Source organism: Chrysemys picta, chromosome 11 (genome assembly GCF_011386835.1).
Source record: "Chrysemys picta bellii isolate R12L10 chromosome 11, ASM1138683v2, whole genome shotgun sequence".
NCBI classification, from domain to species: Eukaryota; Metazoa; Chordata; order Testudines; family Emydidae; genus Chrysemys; species Chrysemys picta.
The window spans coordinates 59,877,336-59,899,295 of record NC_088801.1 but is presented as its reverse complement, the minus strand read 5'-3'; the positions used below and the strand labels follow the sequence as shown (position 1 = coordinate 59,899,295).

The 21,960-nt window shown below is 43.6% G+C and overlaps 2 protein-coding genes across 10 annotated transcripts in view; one reads left to right on the top strand and one right to left on the bottom strand.

Annotated features, from left to right (window-relative positions):
- Positions 1–7,121, bottom strand: part of LOC101949166 (cytochrome P450 20A1) — a 21,597-nt gene extending 14,476 nt beyond the window's left edge. For 2 of the 6 annotated variants that reach the window (XR_010591365.1, XM_005306214.5), the window contains exons 1-5: positions 6,965–7,098; positions 5,941–5,990; positions 5,678–5,844; positions 2,944–3,089; positions 1,492–1,659 (exon numbers count right to left, since the gene is read on the bottom strand). Coding sequence is in view for 4 of the 6 variants with exons in the window: in XM_005306214.5 (XP_005306271.1) it covers positions 1,492–1,659; positions 2,944–3,089; positions 5,678–5,844; positions 5,941–5,990; positions 6,965–7,036 (603 nt within the window). In the remaining 2 variants the exon portion in view is untranslated. Of the gene's footprint in view, positions 1–391; positions 417–1,491; positions 1,660–2,943; positions 3,090–5,677; positions 5,845–5,940; positions 5,991–6,449; positions 6,474–6,791; positions 6,845–6,964 lie in introns of those variants that run through there. The other 4 variants (XM_005306215.5, XM_065560966.1, XM_065560968.1 and 1 more) reach the window with 4 other exon arrangements.
- On the top strand, positions 6,996–21,960 carry LOC101948906 (alpha-aspartyl dipeptidase-like). Of its 4 annotated transcripts, none has more exons than XM_065560969.1 (8): positions 6,996–7,459; positions 8,915–9,003; positions 9,830–9,904; positions 12,347–12,426; positions 17,750–17,923; positions 19,706–19,765; positions 21,067–21,149; positions 21,779–21,960. In XM_065560969.1, exons 1-8 carry the CDS (start codon positions 6,996–6,998, stop codon positions 21,855–21,857), a joined length of 1,104 nt encoding a protein of 367 aa, XP_065417041.1. In that variant the 3' UTR covers positions 21,858–21,960. The 4 variants fall into 4 exon arrangements, with proteins under 4 accessions (XP_065417041.1, XP_042707691.2, XP_023959809.2 ...); XM_042851757.2 differs by having other exon boundaries at positions 7,265–7,403; positions 17,852–17,923; XM_024104041.3 differs by having other exon boundaries at positions 7,265–7,403.

The window sequence follows — 21,960 nt, the reverse complement described above, 5'->3', positions numbered from 1 at the left end:
GAAAATTAGTTCCCATATGTCCACTTCTTGGAGTCTGAACCTACCTCTATTAGCAAAGACTTCCAAGCCATGGTGTCCCAAGGCACAAAAACACCAGGGCTACAAATTCAACCTACTTATTCTGCATGTTAGAGTAGCATCCTACCATAGGTCACATCATATTTTTACTCTTGATTTTAGAAAGGTCCATAAAGGATCCAAGATATGCTGGTCAAAGGGAGATGGCACAACATCCAAGATTCAAAGTAACTGTGGTCCATTTACTTATAAGAACTAAATAGCATTTATCACGGTGCCCCATTTAAACCTTTACAAAGGGATTGCCATTCATTCCCAATTTCAGCTCAGTATTGTGCCTCCTGATCACAAAGTTCCAATCTTGCATAATTACCGTTGCAGGTAGCGTGATGGTTCTGTAAGTGTGGATGGCGGCCTCTACTTGGACTAACTGTGGTCACCTCAGATGTTCTCTTTATTCACAACACTGAGGGTTTAAAAAGGGACCAGAAATCAAAGATTTGGAATGGGATTTTCGTAAGAGTTTGAGTTAAGCACTCAAATGCCATCAGATTTCAAAGACATTTGCACATACCCAGTTCCTGTATCAGAGGGGTAGCCGTGTTAGTCTGAATCTGTAAAAAGCAACAGAGGCCTGTGGCACCTTTGAGACTAACAGAAGTATTGGGAGCATAAGCTTTCGTGGGTAAGAACCTCACTTCTTCAGATGCAAGTAATGGAAATCTCCAGAGGCAGGTATAAATCAGTATGGAGATAATGAGGTTAGTTCAATCAGGGAGGGTGAGGTGCTCTGCTAGCAGTTGAGGTGTGAACACCAAGGGAGGAGAAACTGCTTCTGTAGTTGGCTAGCCATTCACAGTCTTTGTTTAATCCTGATCTGATGGTGTCAAATTTGCAAATGAACTGGAGCTCAGCAGTTTCTCTTTGAATTCTGGTCCTGAAGTTTTTTTGCTGTAAGATGGCAACCTTTACATCTGCTATTGTGTGGCCAGGGAGGTTGAAGTGTTCTCCTACAGGTTTTTGTATATTGCCATTCCTGATATCTGACTTGTGTCCATTTATCCTCTTGCGTAGTGACTGTCCAGTTTGGCCAACGTACATAGCAGAGGGGCATTGCTGGCATATATAACATTGGTTCCTGTAGGTACTTAAGAAAACTCCAGCCTTACAAAAATTACCATATACTTATAAGCTTATGCCCAAATAAATCTGTTAGTCTTTAAGGTGCCACCGGACTCCTCGTTTTTGCATATACTTATTAGCTATTTCTTTATGTTGACTAAGTGTAATTGGGACAAAATAGTGGTGAAATCACCTGCTTGGAGACCCTACCAACCTGAACATCCAAGGTGAAGGCCTCTGCTCCAGCGTTTTGTACCCCTTGCTAAACTATGCAGTGATTGAGGCTAATGCCATCAATCTGGAAAATTGACAGGATCTAGGAGAACATTCCTGGCTCTTCCCGAGACTTACCGCATCATGGTTCCTGCGAAATTGAATTACTTCCCGGTCATCTTCAAAGCTACTGCCCATTGCTGTCTGTGTGACAGACTTCATGGCAAAGCCCAGCATGTGTTGGCAAAGGGGCACATGTTGAGACTCAGGAAAAGACAGCCATTTTGCTAGCAACTCTTCAGACAGCTAAAAGAAAGGAAATCAGAAAGCTACAATAATCTCCTTGACCTACCACTTCACCCCATTGTTCTCTAGAAACACACCTTAAAGAGGAAGTATTCTCACCCAGCTCTTAACAGTCCAGACAGTGGATATGACTCAAACGGAACCCCTTCTTGCAGTTTTTTTTTATTATTATTATTATTATTATTATTAAAAGAACAATAAACCTCAGCCTTAGGTTCCTGCTAAGGTTGGCTGTTCCTACGGTTTTTCCCCATAGGACCCCTGAGAGCCTGCTCCCTCTACCGCAAAGGAATGCTTAAACCGTTTAGTACTCATGGGTTGGAGCTAATAGGACTTACTATATTTGGCTGCCAGAGTGAGTCAACAGAAGAGCTCTGCATCTGAGTACAATCCCAACATCTGGAATCCTGCCCTGCTCCCACCCTCTGGAGATATACCTAGAACTCAGACACTACAGCAATTTTAGTTGTATCTAATGTCTTGAAATAAATGTAAAAAAAACCCGTCCTTCCTTCTAAATGTATTGAGCTAATGCAAACAAAAGCATATTCATACTGTATTTATACAGTTAGATGGATGCTACCACCACCAATATTACATTTCTCTGTGAAACTTGCTATCTAATATTGTTGCAAGTAACAAAGTCAACCACACCTGGAATATGGGGGGGGAAGGGGGGGGAGGAGCATTTCTTTCACTTTGTTTACTTTGTGCATTCTGACAGCAATTTATACAATATCAGTTCCATTGATTCCTCTGTCTTAATATAGAAAATAATGTGCTTCATACATGTGTCTGTCCCTTCACAGTGTGCATGAGTGCCAGTGATCTGTTCTCGATGGGATGCCAGACCTGCTCAAGAGTGTATGCCAATCAAGTGATTTATCCCCTGTCACCCATTCCCAGCTTCTGGCAAAATTTTGTGCAAATAACCTCAAATTTACCAATCTCAGACCAGGAATATGTAAAATGCGAAGTGGAAATTATATTTTTGAGGACTTTGAGGAAGAGAGCAAAAATAAATAAATAAAAATCAGACTTAGCTACCACCTCTCCATAATAATAATAGAAGAAATAAAAGTCCAGAAGTTAGAATATTGAGATTTTAAAACATTCTCAAAATCAGCACATGGTTCTGGTTCCACAACCAACCTTCCCTCTGCTCCTTTACCCCAACCTTTATCCCCATTAATCTCTCCACTAAAGGCCACAGATTGCTGTTCTCTCTGGGAAAATGTTACAAGCTGGCCTGCAAACTACAAGCCTTCAAATGAAGCAATTCACCTTCTGGATGACAGCAAAATTACTCTGCAGGGACTTGGTCACACCGTTTTCATACAGCTTTTTCCTCAGGTGACTCTCCCCCGCATCCCCACTGAGTCCAGACTGGTACCTCAACAGGGACTTTAGCATCATTTCAAAGGGATCCGCTGAAACAAACCAACCAAAAAAAAAAAAAAAGTCTGAAATATCACTAGTCAAAACAGATTTGTGGGGGAAGAAATGGGAAATTTAGAGAATCCTCTAGGATTTCCTCATTTTGCCCTTTATGTTCTCCCTGCTCAAAGGCTTCCAAAAGTAGGGCAACCTATTCTTCTGAATAAGAACAATGAACTCAGTTGCCTTTGAACTCAGTCAGTGCTGCTCCTAAGTTGACAGCAATACAGGGCATTTCCTCTTTCCAGGAATGGTCTCCACAGAGCTCAAAACCTCTCTTGTTCCATGAAATCTGGGACCCAGAACTGGATCCTCCATGTGACAGTACAGCATGCTGCTCCTAGCATACTTAGGAGTGTCTCCCTGGAGTGCAGTGCCGCCATGCTACATAAACAGTCAACTGGCTCTTCTCACCATTTTTATGAGAACTGCAGCAATAAGTTATAACTTGCTACAACGTCCCTGGCTGATAATGTCATCAACTTGGTACAGCATCAGATGACACTACAACCCGACCCCAATGCAATTAGTTAGCAGCCTGGCTCACTTACAATCTGTTTACATCTTACTTCATGGATACAACATTGCTGTTCTACTGCTCCACAAGCTCATTTTAGAATCAATTATTTCATGGGATGGAGGCCCAGAGAGAGGCATGGATACAGTGCTGCTCGTCTCCTTTCTTCTACTGCTCTGTGGCCTCACTTTACCCACTAGCATTGCAGACATGCACACAATGTGTCAGTCAATGTGAAAGAGCTGGGGGATGTGCACTACCTTCAACAATCGTGTCAGGATATAATAAGGGGAAATCTAATTCCAGAATCTTTTACTTTCGGCTATAACGTTGCTTCTCATACAATCCCACACCAATGAGCTCTTATTGCACTACTGTTACTAACACCTACTCCTTTTACCCATCTGCAGAGGAGTGCCACGTCTCTTATGGAAAACAGTGTCATGTTAAATTATACAGACCCCCTTTCATCTTCTGCAGCAGTGGAATTTGCCAAGGAATCATGATCTGGAATCCAAGCTTTCATTTCAAAGGGAAACAAAAGTCCTGACCCTTATGAGTCTCCAGAGAGCCTGAAAAATTAGCTCGGTGTGTGAACTGCATCGATTCATCTCAGTAAGTTGGTAACTTTGAAACCTAATGATGACAATTTAAACATGACCATGGGTAGCTAGTTGGCTGCTGATCCTTTAAGTAGAAACATTTAACCAATGTGCTTATTCCTACTGACTCAGAACACCTGCCACACCTTTCCTAGTGCCAAAAGCCCCACTTCCCTCCTACCCTGCTGCCAAAAAACCCAGTAGGATATTTCCCTCTTGACAATTTTTATGAATCAAATGTTTTTTCCAATACAGAATTTTGCTACACAAAGAAAAATAAAATATACAGGACTTCTTAAAATAAGCTAAATTTAATATCTGCACTAATTGTATTATCCATTTTCAAATTTAATTTAATAAAAAAAAATTACGCAATGCACTGTCCACCTCTGGAACTCCTGGCCAGAGGGTGTTGTGAAGGCCAATATTATAACGGGGTTCAAAAGGGAGCTAGACAGATTCATGGAAGATAGGTCCATCAATGGCTATTAGCCAATGGGCAGGAATGGTGTCGCTAGCCTCTGTTTGCCAGAAGCTGGGATTGGTTGAAAGGGCACGGATGACTTGATGATAACCTGATCTGTTCATTCCCTTTGGGGCACCTGCCATTGGCCACTGTCAGAGGAAAGGATACTGGGCTTGATGGACCTTTGGTCTGACCCAGTATGGCCGTTCTTATGTTTAAAATCTTCCCTTTTAAAATTCATTTGAAACTACCACAGAATCTGTCCTGCTGCCTTAGAGTGCAAGAGAATTCAGAGTCCTTGATGCAGAACATACACCAAGCTTCCCAATGAGTACATGGGGACTTGGCTATATTTGCCTTTTTAATTCATTCATGTCACCAAAGTCTAGTGCTCATAAGAATTCTATTTTCACAAAGAAATAGAATTTAGTCAGGAGACCTGCAAGATCATCTAGCCCAGTGCTAGGTTCTTCTCTTCCCTACAGTACAACCCACACTACTTTGTCCAATCTATTTTAAAGTGACCCAAAGTGAAGGAGCTTCCATTTTCACTGGGGAGACAGTGTAACAGAGCTCACAGTTAAGGTTTTCCTACATTTTTCCTGGTGGGACTACCTATCGAGGTGAGAGGTTGGGTAGCTTATTCTCCATGACCATTCTGGCTTTGGCCTCTTTGTTTAATGAGGGCTGGTTTGTGATGTGAATACTTGCTCACTGGGAAGTGGACAAAGATCACCAAACTAATTTTATAAAGACCACTGGATGGTTACAATGTTTTGTCATTTAAATGCAATCTCTATAAGCAGTAGCAGAGACTTAAGCTCACACCACTCATTCAGTTTCAAGCTGAATTTCACTCCTTTAAATACCGTGAATGAAATCCTACCTCCCTCAAAGTCAATGGCAAAACCCTCATTTACTTCAGTGGAGCCAGAATTTAACCCTGGGTAAAAGCGAACAGAGAAATGAATCTGAGAGAAAGCAAATTAAACTTACATGTCCTGTTGGGATTAATGTGTTGTTTTAGGAGATCAACGGACCCCACGCTGACCACAAGGCGTCTTCCAAACCAGAAAGAGACAACAGGGCCATACTTCTCATGCAGATTCACCAGGAACTCATGCAGGCTGCCACTGGTTACAATGTCTGGCAAGTTCCCATCTCTGAGGGAAGAGTAACAGGAATAAAAAACACACTTATATGAACAGTGTCAGCAACAAAGGTCAGTTAAAATGAATGCGAAGGAGGAAGCCACTTACTTTTCATCTGTTGGAGTCATCCCTGGGATACCTGAAGCTTGTCTAGAAGCCTAAGAGGAAAGAAAATGATGCTCAAAGTTCAGCATCAGCCTCAGAAGATTCACATTTTAGCATCTATTGGCCTGTTGCTTCAAGCTTTTCATATCAGATTAAAAGACCAGTTTGCAGGCTTATAACCTTTCATTGAATTAACAATTTTATAACAGGACAAAATTGTTCAACCCCCCCCCCCTCCCTTAAATAGTCCCAATACACACAGAAATTAGGGAATCTTCAGAGATTTGCACTCTCCCTATGTATTAAGGTGAGCTAATGGAAAATCATATTTAATTCAATGCCAATAGCATTTTTTGAACATGGACACCAGAGTGGTGACTCAACAGCTTGTCGCTTGCCCCTCCAAAGTGATGGTAGGTTTTTAGGACCATAGTTTTATCAATTTTACTATTGTTAAAAACAGGGTGAGAGAATCCTTTTTTTAAAATCAGAAAAATGTTTTTTGGGAATACCTTCCATCACCGAAAACTTTTTGTCTAAAATAGCCACTATTATCACGCAACCTGCAGAAACGCTGTTTTTAACTAACACAATTCCTAGTGCAATCTCAACATTATCAAGAATGCCTGTCCCATACAGTTCTGTTATAAAGGCAAAACACTGGTACTAAGCAAAAACCAGCAGTTTGCTTAAGCATCTCCAGTTAATAAACTGAGGGGAAAAAATCAGCGCTTGTCAAACTGTGATGCCACATTTGCAGTGAAAAACCCTATTTTGTTTAAATATCAACAAGGATAGAGCACAGCCCCCGTGGCAGTGTCCGGGTACAGCGCGCCCCGCCCCGTGGCAGTTACCGGGGGCGGGTAGAACGCGCCCCGCCCCCTCCCCCCGTGGCAGTTACCGGGTCCGGGTAGAACGCGCCCCGCCCCCTCCCCCCGTGGCAGTGACCGGGTCCGGGTAGAACACGCGCCCCCCCCCGGCAGTGACCGGGTCCGGGTAGAACACGCGCCCCCCCCGTGGCAGTTACCGGGTACAGGTAGAGCACGGCCCCCACCAGGATGAGCAGGAAGGTAACGGCGAAGATCGCGAAGTCCAGCATGGCCCAGGCCGTGCGCGCTGCTCCAGGGGCTCTCCACGTCCCCGCACAGGTCGATTGGCAACTAGGCGGCCTGGCCGAACAGACCAGAGCAATCGAGCCCGGCGTGGTGCCCCCCCGGTTCCCTCCAGGCCCCTCCCCGCAGCAGCCCGGGCCGGACTCGGCGGCGCTGAGAGCCGCAGAGCTCCGAGGGGCGGGGCCGAGGTCAGGGGCAGGACCGCGCGCTGGCTTCCGCCCTGCTCAGCGGCGCTTTACACCCGCCTGCGCTGATGGGGCCCCCCCGGCGGCTGCTGCTGGTGTCCAACTCCACCCTGCGCGGCGGAGGGTACCTGGGCCACTGCGAGCAGCAAGTCAGGAGCTTCTTCGGGCAGTAGGTGCCAGCGCCCGGCGACCCCGCCTGGGGAGGCTGCATAGGATGACCAGACAGCAAGTGTGAAAAATCGGGATGGGGGTGGGGGGTAATAGGAGCCTATATAAGAAAAAGACCCAAAAATCGGGACTGTCCCTATAAAATCGGGACATCTGGTCACCCCTAGATGGCGGCTCTGCTCTCGTGACTCATTGTGCCAGGGCACTGCCCGGACAAGCCTTCAGCCAGACTCCGCTACCCCACTGGGCTAGCGCCTGTGGCGTGTGCAGAGCCAGGGAGCAGCTTGTGCCCCCAAGTGCTGGCCTCGTCTTTGGGCGCGGCACCTGCTGATGCCCACCAAGAGCTGGAGGGAGGCGCGTGCGCTGGCCTGGGCCAGCGGCCCAAGTGGAGAGTCTGTGCCTACTCTGCAGTGCTTCCCTTCTGCGAGACCCCCGGGCAGGGCTTCCAGTGCTGCCTCCTCTTTAGCACTGTGCCCAGACAACCAGCAGCACCTTCCAGTTGTACACCAACGCTGGCGCTTTTCAAAGCTGCCGCTGGTGCTTGGGTGCCCAGTTCCCGATCATTTAAATGGGAATGGGGTTGCCCAGATCCCTTGGGTAGTTTTAGGGTGTAAACTCATGGCAGCCGCCTGTCTCTGTCTGCTAAGCACTGACGAGGTGTGCTGCCCCGTGCACTTCATAATGGTGTAGCTCAGTCTTGGCTGCTCTAGCGAAGAGAACATAGTGGTTACATTTTAAGCAGACATATCAAACAATGTGCTGTAGAGTGTGTGTGTGTGTGTGTGTGAGAGTATGGGGCGGGGAGGCTAGTGCGCTAGGTGGAAGGGCTGCCTGGACCATGAGACACAGCTGGATTCCTGGTATAGACAATGGTGTTGCATTGAGACTGGGGCCCTTCTAGGGACATATGTAGAACGGGACAAGAGACTGGTATGCTGAGAAACAATGCTGCAGTGTTTAGTTTTAAGCGAAATTTGTAGGGCTGAACACAGGCTGATAAAATGGGAGTGTCACACAGCAGGCATAAGTTAGTCATAGCCTGAACTTTATTCATTTTAAAAAGATTGTTGGTACTCATTATCAGCATTGTCACTGAAGGTTTGGTGACGTTCAGGGCTTTGGAAATCAGATGTTGTGGATGGAAAAGTAGGAAAAGCAAACAGTTTCTTTTTTAAAATAAAAGGAAGGAAGAGGAAGGCTACTTTATCTTAGGCCTTCTTAAAACCTCTTCTTGGTTGTATCAGGAAAAGCAGCCCTTCCCTTTCACCCCCGTTAGCATGCAACTTTATGTCCACTCAGCAATATGAAGCTTTCATCACCACTTGTGATCTCTGCATTTAACTCCAACTTGTTAGGTCACAAGGAAAGTTTAAATGGGGGTAGTGGAGAGAGAGAGAAACCAAGTAGGTTAAACTTTGGATCTGCTGTTACAACTAGTTACGCCCATATAACAAAGCTGATGAAGACCAAACTGTTTGCCCAAATTGTGATCATGTTATCTGTCTTTCCTAGGAAGGTGAAGAGAGTTTTGTTTATTCCCTACGCTCTTCATGATCGAGATGCCTATGCCAAGACTGCAAGAGAGAAGTTTGAAAGTTTAGGTAAGACAGCATCCTGCTTATGGAGCTGGAGTTTCTGTAGGGGGATATCAACATGGTGACTTATTAAAATATTTTGCATGAACTTTAGTTCTGTGGGTTTTTTCTGGTGAATAGACATGCTAGCTTTTTCAAGTGGCCAGTATCAAGGAATAGAGGCTGTTGCATGACTTCTATATCTGTCTAACTGGTGTACAAAATCTAGTTAAACAATTCTGCTCTTCAAAAATAAAACAAAATCCCCCCTCAACAGATAAGAGCAGATGTTATCTTTGAACTGTCCACAATGACACCTAACAGGCCACTTTCCTGTGTGGCTCCAGATAACCGAAACCTCAACAATGTAATATGAATAGTTCATTTATTCATTCCTTTGTGTGTTTGTCTGAATAGTGCAAATTATTCCTTGCCTTGCATTTTGCACTGTATTGGCCAATCCTGTGTCTGTTAGGGCTCTCTAGTAATTTCCACATTCTCCCTCATCCTGCTTAGCATGAATAGTTTTGCCTATTCATCTTTAAACTTTGCCAGCTTCCTTTTAATCTCTTTTTCCAGTTCACCCATAAATCTAATTAACACCACCATTGCTATAATAATCCTGTGGTGCACATACCTCTTAACCTTTTGCCAGCCTGAAATTGACCTTCTCCTCCTATCTTCTGTCTCCTAGCCAGCTTGTACTGTATGACAGTACTTTGCATCTCAACCTCTGGCTGCTATGTTTCCTTAGTAGCTTCTTGTAAGGGGTTTTGGAAAATAGGTGCGACTTATCTCATATCTTTATTTAAATAGAAATGGCAAAGGTAGATAAACAAATGTTTTCTTGTAGGATATGGGTTAGACAGTATTCATGAATCTTCAGATCCTGTAGCAGCTGTAAGGAAATCTGAAGCAATATTTATTGGTAAGTGTTAGTTTTTGGACCTTTTCCCCCCTTAAGTATAACATGGAAAAATTAGTGCAGTCTCACACAACACTTATATAGGAGAAACGGGACTGAAGGACTTGATTCTGTCCAAGAGGGCTGGTCATTAAAAACAACTCAGATAAGAAAACATTTCTAGTTCACAGTGGCAATTAGGAGTTCCCTTCTAGTTAAGATTAGGAGTGTATATTGGGGTGGGGGCTACATGTTAAGACCTGATCTTGCAGAGACTTAGACATTTCACTGTTTATACTGTTGTGTATCATATTGCATCTGAACAATGAAAACTGACATCTGTTTCAGGGTCTCATTCACTAGTGGAATGCTGAAATGTTGGGAATACAAAAATTCTATAAGGGTTTGATGTCTGTCTCAGGATCTCTCAATTTTAAAGAGAATCAATTATATTGAGAAACCCCTATAATTTAGGTCTAAACTCTGATTGGCCCTCCTAACAACATACTACACTGTCATGGCTTGGATTTGACATCTAAACTAAAAATACACTTGAGGCAAAGGCAGAACAAAAAAGGTTAGTAACAGAACCTTGGGGGGGGAGGGATAGCTCAGTGGTTTGAGCATTGGCCTGCTAAACCCAGGGTTGTGAGCTCAATCCTTGAGGGGGCCACTTAGGGATCTGGGGCAAAAATCAGTACTTGGTCACTGCTAGTGAAGGCAGGGGGCTGGACTCAATGACCTTTCTGGGTCCCTTCTAGTTGTAGGAGATAATATTGATTAATGGAGATATCCTGATTTAAAAAAACCAAGAGAATCCAGGCTGTTTCCCCATTTGATGGAGGCAGAAATAATAATGTGACTTGAATTCTTCTGGCGTTCAGGTACTGTATCTGTCTACACCAACCGTTGCTGAGCATAACTTTAGACTGTAGCCCATAAGACTAGCTTGTCTTTATTATATTCTCTGCCTTGCCTTTATTATATTCAGCACTAATACAGCAAACTGACAGGCTTGTATCCTTTAAGACATTGGCTTCAACAGTTAGCTGAGGCTTGAGGCCTATGAACTTTGGCACAGATAAACGATCCGAGAGTAACCCCTAAATTTTGGGGAACTGGAAAGACTAAGGAGAATTTTGTCAATATTGACATCAGCCACCCACAGAAACATGAGCTAAACACCATCTTTTGGAAAGCTTTGGAAAGAACATCCAACCACAAGAGTGCCATGGCAACGAATTGACACTTATGATAATAAATTGAAATGGTTAATATACTAACTTTTATATAAGAAGGACACCTCAACATTAGTAGGGATGAGGAAATACAAATACGGAAGAGTGGAGAAACCCCTACTGAATATACATTAGACACAATGATGTCAGCGTAACCTATTGTAAAAGTTACCTCCCAGCCTGTGGGCTACATCTCTCTCCCACTGCCCCAGGGATGTGTCAGAATGATGGCCACTGGTGATGAGGAGGAAGATAACGGCTAACATTTCAGGTTGTTCTGCAAGGGATGTAGCAAGCATGGATACTCAAATGTACTTTCTGTATCTACGTTACTGAGTTGGAGGGTTTGACTGTGCTAAATGTATTAATAAACTATTTGTAAATATAGAAGAGTTCCCAACCATATCATAGTCTGAATAATACTGGGGCTGAGCTTGGGACAAGAACCTGTCTATCCTCAAAGTGTTAACTGAGGATTCTTAATATAATTAATCAATATAATTAATACCTAATCTATGGATCAGGCTACAAGACCTAGTTTTCAATTTATTTGTAAACGCTTCCGAAAATGTTCTTGCTCTCCATAAGTGCACAAGGTGTAGTCAAAGCATGAACCTTGACTAAGAGGGTCGAGTCTGTTTCTTGTACAGACATTAATAAACTTCTTCTAATGATGACGGTCCAGAGGAGTAAGTGCAGTTGCTGCATTGGAATCAATTTGCCAGTAGGGAATCTAGTTGTAGTCACAGCACTGAGCCCGCTAAATTCACCAAGCGTTAATAAAGACACTTCTCAGATTGTCAAGTTCCTACCAGTTAGATCCGATTCTTGCCGCCTTCTCTAAATTCTGTGTCAGCGTAGGAAGGAATTATCATCTGTAGTTTGAATAAACAGAAGATTGAGTTTTGGATTCATCCATTCTTTCTCAGATATCAAATCTTCCTAAAAACTGGAATGAGATCACATCGCTATAGTATAGGATTGTGTATAGGATTTAAAAACTTTACTCGTGCATATTAGACTGGTATCTTCAAGTACATTAGCTGGGGTAAATGTGACCGAGATTCTCTAGGGCATAAACTGATCCTCATCTGAGGTCAGTATTCCTTTGAAGCAGCTGGCTTTACCTACTGCTGCAGGCAGGATACCAACTAGATGGCCCATTGGGGTCTTCTAATCTGGCAATTCTTAGTCTGAAATAAGGCAAAGCTACACTGTTTTCCTGCAGGTGGTGGAAACACATTTCGGCTCTTGAAAGCTCTTTATGACAACAGTCTGCTCCAAGAGATCAGGAAAAGAGTTCTTGAGGTAACCTAAATGATTCACAAACTAAATTACAAAGGGCATGGATGGATATTGTTCAGCTTGTATTCCTTAGTGTTTGGAGAAGCTTTTTTAATTGCTTATATATGGTTGCTACACTTTAGAATACTATGATTCAACCCTTGAGGCTTTATGCAGGAATTACTGGGTGAAATGTTATGTCCTGTGTTATACAAGCAGCCAGACTAATGATCATAATGATCCCTTGTGGCCTTACATTTTATTGATGTCCATATCTTCAACTGCAGTCTCATGGCCACTCAACAAAATGTAGTAATTCATGCTGTAATCTAGTAATAGCTGCCATATGTTTCTCCCAAGGAGAAACCACTATCCCCATACTTGAGTTAAATCAACCATTATCTCTCCCATAGGCGCCGACTCCGTGGATGCTCTGGGTTTAGAGCACCCACGGAAAAAAATTGGTGGGTACGTAGCACCCACCAGCAGCTCCCCGTGGCCCTGCCCCGCCCCCCTACTCCAGCTTGCCTCCGCCTCCTCTCTTGTGCGGGCTACCGCGTCCTGCTTCTCCCCCCTCCCTCCCAGAGCTTGCGCGGTGACACAGCTGATTCGCGGGGCGGACGGGGGACACGACATGCTGGGGGAAGAGGTGGGGCCGGGGCAGGGATCCAATGGGGGTGGAGTTAGGGCGGGGACTTTGGGGATGGGGTTGGAATGGGGGCAGGGATGGGGTGGGACCAGGGGCGTGGACACCCACCGGCGCCGAGAAAGTTGGCGCCTATGATCTCTCCTTTAAGAGACTCATGTGGGTAGAAAGAAGAGATGGACTGGCTCAGGGTACAGATAGCAGGAGAGAGACACTTAAAGGTCAGGTATCCATCTTGTCCACTATAAACACAATTGAAACAACCACTCCTTTCACATGTAATTTGACTTAGAAGGATTAGCTTTATCAATAAACATCCATTTCACCATACACACATAAACCAACAAAAAATTAATCATCAAAATGTACAGATATGCAAAGTAAGAAATGCTTGAGAACTTGTTTGTGTGATTTAAGGTTGTTTATTTTGTACATTTTTGACATGATGATACTGTGTTTAATGGTTATAAAGCTTTAACTTTTTGAATTTCAACGTCTGTTATTAAATATTTTCTGACCCCTCTAATCTCCTGCAACTATGAAAATGTAAATAGATACAAATTGAAAAATACTCAAAACCCATAATTTTGTGCAACTGAACATTTAAATTGAAAATGCTTAAAATTGATATCTATAGAAATGATTAAAAATAAAAACTGACTTCTGCCAAGCCCACATATAGTGTAGAGTAGGTTCCAGCTACATGTACTTTAGATTCAAGCCAGTGCCCCAGAAGTGAGACTCTGTATCTTAGTACCAATCCCTCAAGTCCTCCAGCTCTCTTAGCTATGCTTGGGTGCATGGACTCAGGCGTCTCAGCAGCAAAAGAACATCAAGGAACTCTTCTCCCATGAAGTAACATAAGTGTTTCATCTCTGACTTCAGATTAGTCTTTGTAATGCAAGATTTCTCAAACACTGCCTGGATGGGTTGACCAGGTCCAGGAAGACCAACTGACTAAAAGGACTGGCTGCATGAAGACAAGCCCTGAGTAGAAGGGCTGGGTCCGGCTGAAGACTCCTCAGACAACCATGGTTTTAAGTTTATGGTATTCCTTTATTTTTGGATTTTAATACCCCATAAGAGGCGGGACTCAAGTGTGCCTTAGCCAGAGGGCCAAAGCGCCATGGCCCTAGCCCCTGTGAAAGGCAGCAGCCGGCTGTCAGAGACCCTGCAACAGGGTGAGTAGTGCCTCTTTGGGCCACAAGGAGATACCACTGAGGCAGGCCCTGTTGTACCCAACTAGTTCCTCGTATTAGACGGATGCAGTATGTGAGTATGCAGCAAGTTGCCAGAACCTATGCGGGAAAATTGAAAAAATTGGGATTGTTTAGTCTGGAGAAGAGAAGACTGAGGGGGGACATGATAACAGTTTTCAAGTACATAAAAGGTTGTTACAAGGAGACAGGTGAAAAATTGTTCTCTTTAACCTCTGAGGATAGGAAAAGAAGCAACAAGCTTAACTTGCAGCAAGGGTGGTTTAGGTTGGACATTAGGAAAAACTTCCCGTCAGGGTGGTTAAGCACTGGAAAAAATTGCCTAGGGAGGTTGTGGAATCTCTATCTTCCATCACTGGAAATTTCTTAAGAGCAGGTTAGACAAACACCTGTCAGGGATGGTTTAGATCAGGAGTGGCCAAACTTACTGACCCTCTGAGCCACATATAGTCTTCAGAAGTTCGAGAGCCGCAAGACATGCAGAATCTCCCTCACGGGCCGGCACCTGCAGGGCTGTGTGACTTCTGCCCTGACACCCTCTGCGGGGCTAAAGCCCTTAGACCCTCCCATCCCTGCAAGGCAGAAGTACCTAGTCCCACCACCCTGCTGGAGGTCAGAAGCCCCAAGCTTCCCCCCCCCCCCCCCCAAGTCTGGTAGGTGGAGAATGTGTGTGTGTGTGGGGGGGGGGGCCTCCATGAGCTGCACTCTAACTGCAAGAGCTGCATGTGGCTCACGAGCCATAGTTTGGCCACACCTGGTTTAGATAATACTTAGTCCTGCCTTGAGTGCAGGGGACTGGACTAGAAGACCTCTTGAGGTCCCTTCCAGTCCTAAGATTCTACCCATGTACATAGCCCATGCTGAGATGTCACTAAACTGGAATATCAGGAGTGTTGGCCATAATTGGCAAGAGTATTTCTGAGCCTCATGGGACTGGTGCATATGTCTTTGGTGGTTCTCCATTCTGGTTTTGAGAGTCATAAGGACAACTCTGAAAGATGAATCAGGGTTGAAAAGGACAGTTGGCAACGTGCCTACGTTCTGCATTTTGTCTACTTTCATTTTGCTTTATGCTACTCACAGGGGATGCCACAAGAAGGCAGTAGAAATGTCTCCCTTACATCCACTTGTTTGCAACCTGGGATGCTAATCTTGGATTAGGTTTAAGCGGCTGCTGATTGAAATGGCCGGAGTGGCTGCCACACTGCATAAGTTTAGCTAAGCCCACTCTTCACAGTATGACGGTGGGACAGCAATGCAGACTGTCAAACGTGGTGGTGGAGAGGCACAGTTAGAAATTGGAAGGTGGACTGCAACACCTTGCTACCCTTGATGTTCAGCCAATCTAGATATTGTGATGCATATGGAAGATGATGAGGAGTGTCAACACTAACCTCCTTCAGCTGGCTCTACAAATTGCACAACAGTGTATGGCACATACCATTGCAGAAGATTTTATCCTTAGGTGTAATAAAAGTTACAAAAAGTAAGGCCTGAAGGAGCTACCAAATTGAAAAGAGGGCTTTTATCAAAAGAGCTCTTATCAAATACTGCTGACTTGGTCCATATAAATGATGTGTCTTAGAGTAATTGAGCAACTGCTTTAAACCCAGCAAAAATAGCTACCTAGCAAATCACTTGGATCGGTCAATTGATCTCTGATGCTGCACAGCTTCTAGTACATTTGAGGTACATTTAACATCTCTACTGAAGACATGCAGGAAGAAGCTACAGGTTTCCACACTATTTGGGGTGGTTTACTGCAGTCCACACAGATGGAGCCTAGGTGATGGCAGATATGAGCTATGGCATTATGTTGATCCAAATAGCCTCATCAGAATGCTTCCTACACCAAGCTCTTGCTGTTAAGAAAATTCCTGACACCCCACACCAGGTCCTTGTTAGAACAAGGAGCTGTTTTAAAAGGTCTAACATTCTCCGTGCCTTGCATTGGTCTGGTGGCATAAGCTCCCTTGAACTATTCCTTTTTACCTTCAGAGCTACTTCACTTCAGTGTGAAGTTGGTAGCTTGACTCTTCTCTGAATTATTGGCACCCTCCCCTTGCTGGTACTTTTGGTAACCCATCTTGGGTGGCACACTTAGCCCACATTAGCTAACATCTCTGGGCACAAATGAACTCAATTCTTTCCTTCCTGGGTGGAATACAGATATTCTGTCCATGCAGAGCAGTAGTATTGATAAGAAAACTTGGACATTGCTCTTCCCAAATGTGAAGAGGAGGGTGGCGTTGTTCCCTGTTGTCTTGGAGTCTGGAGGAACTGAGGAGCCAGTTGGGAGCCAACACAAACTCAGAATTGGCATTCGGGGGAACGTGAGACCCAGCTGCTGGCCTGTCTTCTTGATGACACTTTCAAAGGGAAGGGATGAATCAACACCCCAAACTAGATGCTGTTGATGTGACAAAGCTGACTGGAACTGTAAGAAACGGAAAGATGTGGCCTTTTGAAAAGAGCTTTTTACTGCTATCTAGGCAGGGACTCAGCACTCTGACTATCAAAAGGAGAACCAGGCTTTAGTTGTGAAAACCTTGACGTTCTCAGCAATTTTGTACACCTATTTCTGTGAATCAAAGGCCAGATTTGTAAAGGTATTTAGGTGCCTAACTCCCATTTGAAATCAGTCTGATTGGGAGCTTATATACTTTCAAAGATATGGTCCTAAGTAAAGTAGTGATTTAAAAACCAGTACACAGTAACCACTTTTCTCCTTTCAAACCAGCATGAAACATTTTTCCAGCAGAGCCCTTCAATAATGAACGTATCTCAAATTCTGTACTTGCATTATAACAATATTAACTTCAGACGGTATGGTTAGGATTGCAGCACTCAGCTCACAGGTTGTTTAGATTGATGCATCTTCACGGACTTCACTGGAACTTTGCAGATTTACACCACCAGAGGATCTGGCCCTTACCTGTGTTTAGGGTTCGAAGTCTTGGGGCAAAAAGGTCTTAGCCTCCAAAAGCACCAGCGGCACCAAAAGTTTAGGCTATTTTGAACAGGATGAAAATGAATTCATAAAAATATAACAGGCAGACACTTGCTGTGCTGCCAACAGAAACAACCCCGAGACATGCTTGGTAAATAACCCTGAAATAACATAAGCATAATGTTGTCTAAAAGAATATGCATGTTTTCTCACCAGTGAGTATTGTCAGAACATGTGCACTATCATTTCCCTACAGAGTTTGACACGTTAAGGCACAGGATTGAGTTTATCTGGATTCAGTTTCAGCTCTGCCTCAGAGTATGTAATTTTGAGGCAGTTACTTCACCTCAACTTCCCCCATCTAGCATTAAAGATATTATAGTTGGGGAGTTTGACTTCACCAATTTTTTTACCTTACTTTTTACATCCCTTCTCTCCAACAGTTTCAAAAGGCATCAGTCTCATCTCTGGCATCAAGAACTAAGTTTCTTGCAGCAATAACCTTTCCTATTACAGTGCTGCTTTATCTTCCAGGATGGAATTCCATACATGGGGTCCAGTGCAGGAACTAACGTAGCTACTATCAGCATCAACACAACCAATGACATGCCAATCGTGTACCCACCTTCTCTGCAGGCCCTTGGATTGGTTCCTTTTAACATCAACCCCCACTACTTGGATCCAGATGTTAACAGCACTCACATGGGTGTAAGTAAAGTACCTCTCCGCCAGCTGCAGAGCTAGTACACTAAAGTCTGAGTACAATATGCATATGCTGTGACTTGTAAAGTTTGCTGCTGTCTAGCAGCTGCCTGCTGGAGTTGTTTGAAATGTAAATGAAGCAAAGGAACCTTTGTTACTGCTAGCCTCCTCTTGGAAGGTTTTCCTTGGGAATGGGAAGGTTACTTGGCAACAGTATTACTGAGGTGGAACAAATTTTGATGGCTAACTCAGGCCTTTTGATGACTAATACAGTTAATATTACTGCTGGCATGTACTGCTTAGGTGGGCAAGGGAAAATACTAAAGGGCAAACTTAAAAAAAAACTTGAATAACGATATCTGCAGCATTAGGAAAACTTTCACTAGAGACTGTCTAACTTTCTGGTCCACTGTGACATTCCATCTAGAAATGTCTTGAGGCTTTATACACATCTACAAGAGTTTGCTTTTGAGACTTTCAGGTCACGGTGGAGCAAAAGTCATCTAAGAACCCCTGGTTTATGGAACCTGTAAGGGATATGGAAATTACTACACCCACCCCAAGGCACTTTATCTGAGAACTTAAGGTTTATTGCTGAAGTGAGCACAGATTGTAAATGGAATTCAGAGGAGAAAATATTACATCAAATATAGAGTCCATATACATAGACTAAGGTGCAGAGCTGTGAATTTAGGTCTACTCAGTAAGAAGCTAGGATAATTTAAATTGTAATAGCTGAACAAACCACCTATAATTTGCAACTAGTTAACTCCTAAGAGCACAATTCCAGGGAATTTTGCTCCTATGATACAAAGTACTTCAGCCTTTTATTTACAAGGATGGTATCTGTCCGCACACAGGCAGTTTCTTGGAGACAATAAAAGATACTCTCCATCTCAGAACCATGGAGAAATGGAGGACCCGGACCCAAACTTTTTAAATGTAGGTCTGTTTTAAGATATGGATGTACAGGTACACTTAAATCAGTTTTGCAGGGAGAAAAAAACTGTCTGCTGCTCTAGAGGCAAGCTAACAGTTAGTATTTCTTACTGCTCAATTTTCTGCAGAACTTCTAGGGGGCAAAGCTGTGTGGGATATAAATGCTTGTCTCTGCCCTTTGTGTTTCTCTGACCTTTTCATAAATCCTTCTGGCTTTCTTCTTTCCCTCTGTGTCCTTCTATCCCTTCTTTACGCTTGCTTATTTCTGTCACTTGGCTCACCAACAACTCCAAGGGCACGTGGTTACATGGCAGAGTTCTCTGCCAAGGAAACCTGATTAGGGCTTTAAATGTCATTTCTATTAAGGAGAAATATGTAGCTAGTTCATGGTGGAAACCTTGTCCCCTTTCTCCTTCATTCAGAAATTACTTACAGAACTACCTCCAGCAGTATGAGGGACAGAGCAATATTTAATCAAATAGTTCCTTAACCTTAAAATAAATTGAAGTGGAACCTTTCTGGGTTTCCAAATTTAGATTTTTTTTATTTGCAACATTTTAACAAATGGTTAGTATTTGAGATACAGGGTGAACTCCTGGCCCCAGTGAAGTCAGTGGGAATCTTGCCATTGACTTCAGTATGGCCAATATTACACCCATAAGCTTCAAGCAAATGAAGTTTTTCAGTTGGGAATGATACTTGCCTACCTCGTAGGAGCATTAGGAAACATTATCAAGTTAACATTTCTTGAAGTGCTTTGTGATATTTAGCTAGAAGGTTCTAATTTCTAAGTACTCCTATAGCAGAAATTACTTAAACCTGGACTCACACTAGATCCTGCTATTCCAGGAGACTCGTGCGGAGAGGATACTTCAGTATCATGAGGAACCAAACACCCCTCCAGTTCTGGTGAGTAATACATCCCACTCAAACTCTCATCTCCAGAACTCAAGTCATATGAATGCACCCTCTCCAATCAGGTATTGAATTTTAGATGTCTTAATCTTTCCCATAGTATTGTAAGGCTTTTCTGTCCATCTTCTACCATGGAGACGTTTCACTGCTAGCTTCAACCTTGTTCAAGTTGCTCTAATCTGCATCCTGTATATTCAAGGCCTCTTGTTCTATGCAAGAAAGACCCTGTATGCAGCACTGCCTCCATCTGCCTCTGGCTGCAGAGAGTAGAGCAGTGGTGCCCAAACTCTACCTGTCACACTCCTCTTACCAGTAATGGAATCTGTCCATGCCCCCCTCCATTACAGCACAGTTGGCTCAGCAGAGGAGCTTAGGCTGATGGCAGAACTGGGGCTAGAGGCAGAATAGGGGACGGAGAGGAGCTGAGGCCAGAGCTGGGGGCAAAGCATCTTTATCACTAAACACTTGTCATGACAACACACTGCTGTGTAGGTGGTCAGCATTCAGAGGTTTTCCATCCTAGCCAGCATGCCCAATCCCTGCTGTCTGAGAAATACCTAGTTGTGGTTTCTAACAGACTTCATTGGTTGCTGTATGGCAATCTTGACAAACTAGACTTTGAGAATGATGGTAGTTAAAGCTAATGAAGGATCCCAAGGAACCATTTTATTTCCCCTTCACATGTTTTAAAGACACAGTGAACTGATTGTAGAAAGTGAAATCATCCTCACAACACTAGCTATGATTTACCTACTTTGTCCTAGTGCTATCATCTTTGAAGTGCCATCCTTATTAGGCACAGGTGATGGAGTCAGCATATAGGCAGTAATTGCTGTCTGTGCCCAAATAATGCATCTTGGGGATTGCCCATCTGAGACCGTACTCTTCACTGTGAGAACTACTAGTTAAAATAAACACCAGGTTGCCAGAGATGAGTCAAATGCTTTAAGCGAGCTGAAATAAAATAACCCTTAAGGTAACTTGTGGTTAGATGCTCAACCAGAGATACTTTTTGTATTATCGCTATCTACCTTACTGAGTTAGTGTTTGTGACTGTGCTAAATTTATTAACAATACTTGTAAATACAGAAGAGTTCCTATAGTGTGAGTGTTGCAACTGTGCACATCGAGATTCTCAACTATATAATAATTTGAATAATACTGGGTCTTGGGACAAGAACCTGTCAATCCTCAAAGTGATAAATTCCCAGTTAAATTAAGAATTCCCAGTTAACTCGGATCTCTCGTTTTGGAGCTCAAGTGACAGCTTAGGGTTTTATTTCTTGTCAATTCAGGGTTTGCGCGAAGGAGCAATGTTACTAGTGGAAGGAGACAAAGCCACCCTGCAAGGAGTAACTGGAGCAAGGCTGTTTTTGAGGTATTCAATTCTGTTTAGCTTTTAATCAAAGCTTGTGTTTTTCTTCAACAGCAGAAAGGATGATTGTAACTGCACCCTTGTGGGGTGTTGCACCCATTCACACTTACTGGGCTACCGCGTGCCCTTTCAAAAATGAGTTGCAGCTGTGTACTGGTATATCAGCCTTACTAGTTCAGGGCCTGATCCCATAGGGTACATCTCCAGTGCAGCTCAAGCTGGGGTGCTAAAAATAGCAGTGTGCCCATTCCATCTTGGGCAGGTTGAGAGTGCAAGCTGTAATGTTCACATTGCTACTTCTAGCACGCTAGCTTGTGGTGGCCTTCCCCAGGCTGGGAGACTCCCTCCCAGCTACACTGTAGACATAGCAGTCGTCACTTATTGGATGGTAATGGGTGTCAGACTGAGTCCTAAAAGCCTAAACCTGTAGTTCTTAGTCACATGAGGAAAAACTATGGATTGGAGTAATGGTGAAGGACTAGGCCATAAGGTTCAATACCTAATAGCAGGTAGCCCAAGAGTTCCACATAGCTTCCAGGACCCAGATCTGATAGTAAAAGGAAGCAAAATAGACTGTTCACCTTTGTACTTTGACTGCCAAGTTTACAGCATGGTTCTTGTCTTCGTTCCAGAGGTGAGAAACCAACTGAACACCAGCCTGGAACAGATTTCAGTTTCCTCCTGACCGATAGTAACTCCCAGAAGCCCTGACCTTTCCTGCAGTGAAACACCAGATCCTAAAGGAAGATAGTGAAAAGAGGAGCTCCCAGGTCTGGAAAAAATAAATTTTGTAAATAAAGCAGGATTTAAAGAA

Excerpts from the sequence above, each read along its gene's own strand:
- LOC101948906 (XM_065560969.1), top strand. The coding sequence starts at position 6,996 with ATGAGCAGGAAGGTAACGGCGAAGATCGCGAAGTCCAGCATGGCCCAG. Across the intron at positions 9,905-12,346 it reads ATCTGAAGCAATATTTATTG|GTGGTGGAAACACATTTCGG; the intron begins GTAAGTGTTAGT and ends GTTTTCCTGCAG. Across the intron at positions 19,766-21,066 it reads CAAACACCCCTCCAGTTCTG|GGTTTGCGCGAAGGAGCAAT; the intron begins GTGAGTAATACA and ends TTGTCAATTCAG.